The sequence below is a fragment of the Anarrhichthys ocellatus genome, unplaced genomic scaffold (assembly GCF_004355925.1).
Source record: "Anarrhichthys ocellatus isolate YVR2014 unplaced genomic scaffold, GSC_Weel_1.0 scaffold19, whole genome shotgun sequence".
Classification (NCBI taxonomy): Eukaryota; Metazoa; Chordata; class Actinopteri; order Perciformes; family Anarhichadidae; genus Anarrhichthys; species Anarrhichthys ocellatus.
This window is the reverse complement of record NW_022280049.1, coordinates 3,557,805-3,561,521: the sequence shown is the minus strand read 5'-3', so window position 1 is coordinate 3,561,521 and position 3,717 is coordinate 3,557,805. Positions and strand designations below refer to the sequence as shown.

The following is a 3,717-nucleotide window of genomic DNA, read 5'->3' as shown; positions in this document are numbered from 1 at the left end:
AGTTAGATAAATCATTTCTCTTGCTACTTGAATGTGTGTGTAAACATCCGTCTAAATGGCTGGGCTTGTAGAATTTACTGTAAACGCATTTGCATTGTGCGTAATGACCGGAAAACTGAAATATATGAATCTAAAAAGATATTTATTAAGTTTCACTCAATTTATGAAGTTTTTGAAACAAGTCTATCCTCAAACAATGCATGGTTATATTCCCAGCAGGATCAAGCTGATTTAGCAAATGCTTCTAACAAGTTAATTTTCTTTGGAAAGAGAGTAATTTGGTCTGGGTTGGTACATTTGGTGATTGAACGCATGTAGACGTACCAGACGTTACTTTACGTCACGAAATGGGAGTAGTACCAGTGGCTCCATGCAGAGTGTCCCACTGGCTCACCCCTCCCTCCCTGCGTCACCAGGAGAGGGAGGCCAAGAAAAAAGTTTGGAGACAGGGTTGACATTCAAAATGCACACTTCACTCAAGATCAGTCTGCGCCACCAAACTAATACTTAAATCCAGTAAATATTGCCAGGAAGGAGAGGGAGCTTGTTGACGTATTCTTTGTTACGTCCTATGACAGGTTAATAGATTTTTTTTTCCCAGTTCTTGCCAATGTTTCCCAGCCCCAGCAGCACGTCCACTCCCTTCTCTGTAAAGGATATATTAAACCTGGAGCAGAGTCATGACGTTACGGTGTCTTCTCTGGACGTTTCTTCTCGTATGGACTGCTGCACCGTGCCGACCTCCTCCTCCTCCTGCATGCTGGCCCGCCTGAAGCAGGAGCCTTTCCGGGACATGTCGTCCGCCGCCGCCTCGCTGTTTGCAGAAGACCTCCACGACTCCAGAGCCGGCAGAGGCAATGCACCCAACTTCGCCACTGCCTTTTATGGGAAAACCCTCATGGAGATGGATATAGTTAAGGATGGGGAATCAGACGCGTTTGAGGCGAAACGTAGAAAAGGTGAGCTGAGGAGGAGACAATTTGATTTTGCAGGCCTGTGCAGCAATGAGGCCCACAGGCTCGTGCTCGTTTGATTTGTGCGAAACGCATCAGCAACTCTAAAGCAATACGCAATCACACAGGAGACACTCTTATATAAAACAGGCTTCAAACCGGATGTTTTCAAAGTAAAAAAATATATAAAGTTGAGTTTATGGTTATCATTTTCTTGTAGGCCTGCTAGATTTATTTTTCCAAAGCACATTGAATGCATCATGGGAAGCCAAGGGAACTGAATTACTAACATTGGCACAAATTATCAATAGGCTAAGTAATATATTACAACATATTATATAGGCTATTATTATTATTGGTCAGCAGTATAGCAAACATAGCTCTAGGCCAAGTGATGAAAATAAATATCCATCCAGCCCCTTTGTTAACACAACTTTTGCAGATATATGTATATATTTTTTTCATCCTTTCTCTCTGTCTGGTGTGATCAGAGGAGTTCAGTCCTCCGACCGAGGCCGCGGAGGACATAAAAACCGACGACCCAGACCGAGCCAAGCCCCGGAGACGCAGGAAACCGCGCGTCCTCTTTTCGCAGGCGCAGGTGTACGAGCTGGAGCGCCGCTTCAAGCAGCAACGATACCTGTCCGCCCCGGAGAGAGACCACCTAGCCGGGGCGCTCAAACTCACCCCGACCCAGGTGAAGATCTGGTTCCAGAACAGGAGGTACAAGTGCAAGCGGCAGAGGCAGGACCAGAGCCTGGAGATGGTGTCCCTGCCGCCGCCCAGGAGAGTGTCGGTGCCGGTGCTGGTGCGGGACGGGAAGCCTTGCCTGGCGGGAGACACAGCCACGTACAACCCCTCCTACAGTATGGGTCACATCAGCCACTTCTCTTATAACAACTATCCAGCCTTCAGTAACTACACCGGCCCCAGCTGCAACACAAACTATGCGTGTAATTATCCTGCAGGCGCAATGCAAACTATGCAAGGATCATCCAGCAACGGGAATTACATGAACTTTGGGGTAGGGGACCTGAATAATGTGCAGAACACATTTTCCTCCAGTAATGGGGTGTCTTCGTTACATGGCATTAGGACATGGTAAACTATTAAACACGTGTGTTCCCTATTCAGTTTATCGGGATTATTTTATGACTGCATGCTTTTTTTTTCCATTGTGCCAAGACTTTGCGGAGTTTGTGTAACTACTCTTATATTTAATTATTTACTTTTTGTAGTTTTTTGTTTTAGTTATCAGCACAGTTGAATGATCTACATTTGTATTTATTTCAGTGACATTAGCAAAAAAAAAAAAAAAAAAAAAAAAAAAACCTAGGCAAACAGTTCTTATGTCAATTTAAAATGTCAAATAAAATCATTTCTTATTCTCATTTTATTAATGCTTTTTTTTCCTTCACACAATGGCTAAATATTTTACTTTTATTAATTCTACAAGGCTATTATTATTATTTGTCAATATTGCTGACATGCAACTATTTAATCCTAATGCTTTAAGTTGTTTGACGTAATAATTTGCCTCTGACTTTCAATCCCTAAATCATAAAAGAAAATATAAAAAATATAAAACAAAAGTATATAATATGTCATAGTGAACTATGGTCACATAATGCTTGAACTGGACCATAAAACCTGTCGGCCCTCATGTGGTTTGTGTCTGGTTAAAATGTTCAAGTGGCTATTAGGGAGCTTCCTTCAATATGCTTAAACAAGGTTAAAAGGTTGTTAAAAGTTTACACTTTTAACAAGCCGCTGTCAGCCGCATGTTCGCTCTCCACGCATGTTTAAAGCTGTTGGGACAGAGATGGCTGTGAGCCGTGACCTTGACCTGCAATATATGTTATTAAATTAAGCTCTGCTGAGGAAATGCTGTTTTTAACAAACGTTTTGATTTTCATTGACTGTATTTTGTGTACAAGCATTTTATATACAATCTGGCAAAAGCCATCCTGACAGTCAGCGACCTTTTCTCTGTACAAATTCAAGATGTTACCTGATCCAAGATATTAATCTATTGTTGAACAATACTTGATTATTAAAGACTCCTGTTTTGAAAAAAATAAATCTGTCTTTGCTAAATCGTTACTTGTATTGATGTATTTGAGAGTTGACCAAGTTTAACGGGGCTCACAGTGAGAACGTACAGATAATGAATAGAACAGATAAATAACTGAACAACTTCAGCTGTAGAAATGACTACATGAGGTGGAGGGATTCTGTCTGGTTGTTTATGGCATCAGTGTGGGGCAGTTTACGCTCCCCCTGAGACCCCAGTCCACTTGTCCAGATACAAACCCAAACACTTGATTGACACTATCACAGTGCTAAATGCAAGAATAGTCCAATTTGCTCGACAGAGAGCCAGAGGCCTCGTCTAAGTGTGCAGTTATAAACAGGCTAGCTCTGCCCAACTGCCACCACTTTACAGGAGTAAGAGACGCTTAGTCATCTCTCAGGTCTCTCCACACACGCTCTGTCGTCCCATCTCTTTTTAAACAACACACGGTCGAGAAACATGTCAAACATCAAGCCAGACGACTTTATGTTTATTGATGATCAATATGGACAACATGAACACATATTAAACAAAATGGCAATGCCATGGCAATTGCAGAGGGTAGCAAGGTCATGTATAGCTCCTCTGGCCACCCTCTCCTCCGAGGTGTTGAAAAGGCAATGTCAGATAACAGCACCACACAGACCTAAAAATATCCCCCCCCCCCCCCCCCCCCCCCCCCCCCCCCCC

The 3,717-nt window shown here is 42.8% G+C and overlaps 1 protein-coding gene across 1 annotated transcript; it reads left to right on the top strand.

The window, feature by feature from the left end:
* The first annotated feature begins 474 nt into the window (after nucleotides 1–474).
* nkx2.5 (NK2 homeobox 5) lies at nucleotides 475–2,228 on the top strand. The gene is made up of 2 exons (XM_031858094.1): nucleotides 475–959; nucleotides 1,445–2,228. The coding sequence occupies exons 1-2, from the start codon at nucleotides 611–613 to the stop codon at nucleotides 2,056–2,058; spliced, it is 963 nt and encodes a 320-aa protein (XP_031713954.1). The 5' UTR covers nucleotides 475–610; the 3' UTR covers nucleotides 2,059–2,228.
* The last annotated feature ends 1,489 nt before the right edge of the window (nucleotides 2,229–3,717 follow it).

Excerpts from the sequence above, each read along its gene's own strand:
- nkx2.5 (XM_031858094.1), top strand. The coding sequence starts at position 611 with ATGTTTCCCAGCCCCAGCAGCACGTCCACTCCCTTCTCTGTAAAGGAT. Across the intron at positions 960-1,444 it reads TGAGGCGAAACGTAGAAAAG|AGGAGTTCAGTCCTCCGACC; the intron begins GTGAGCTGAGGA and ends TGGTGTGATCAG.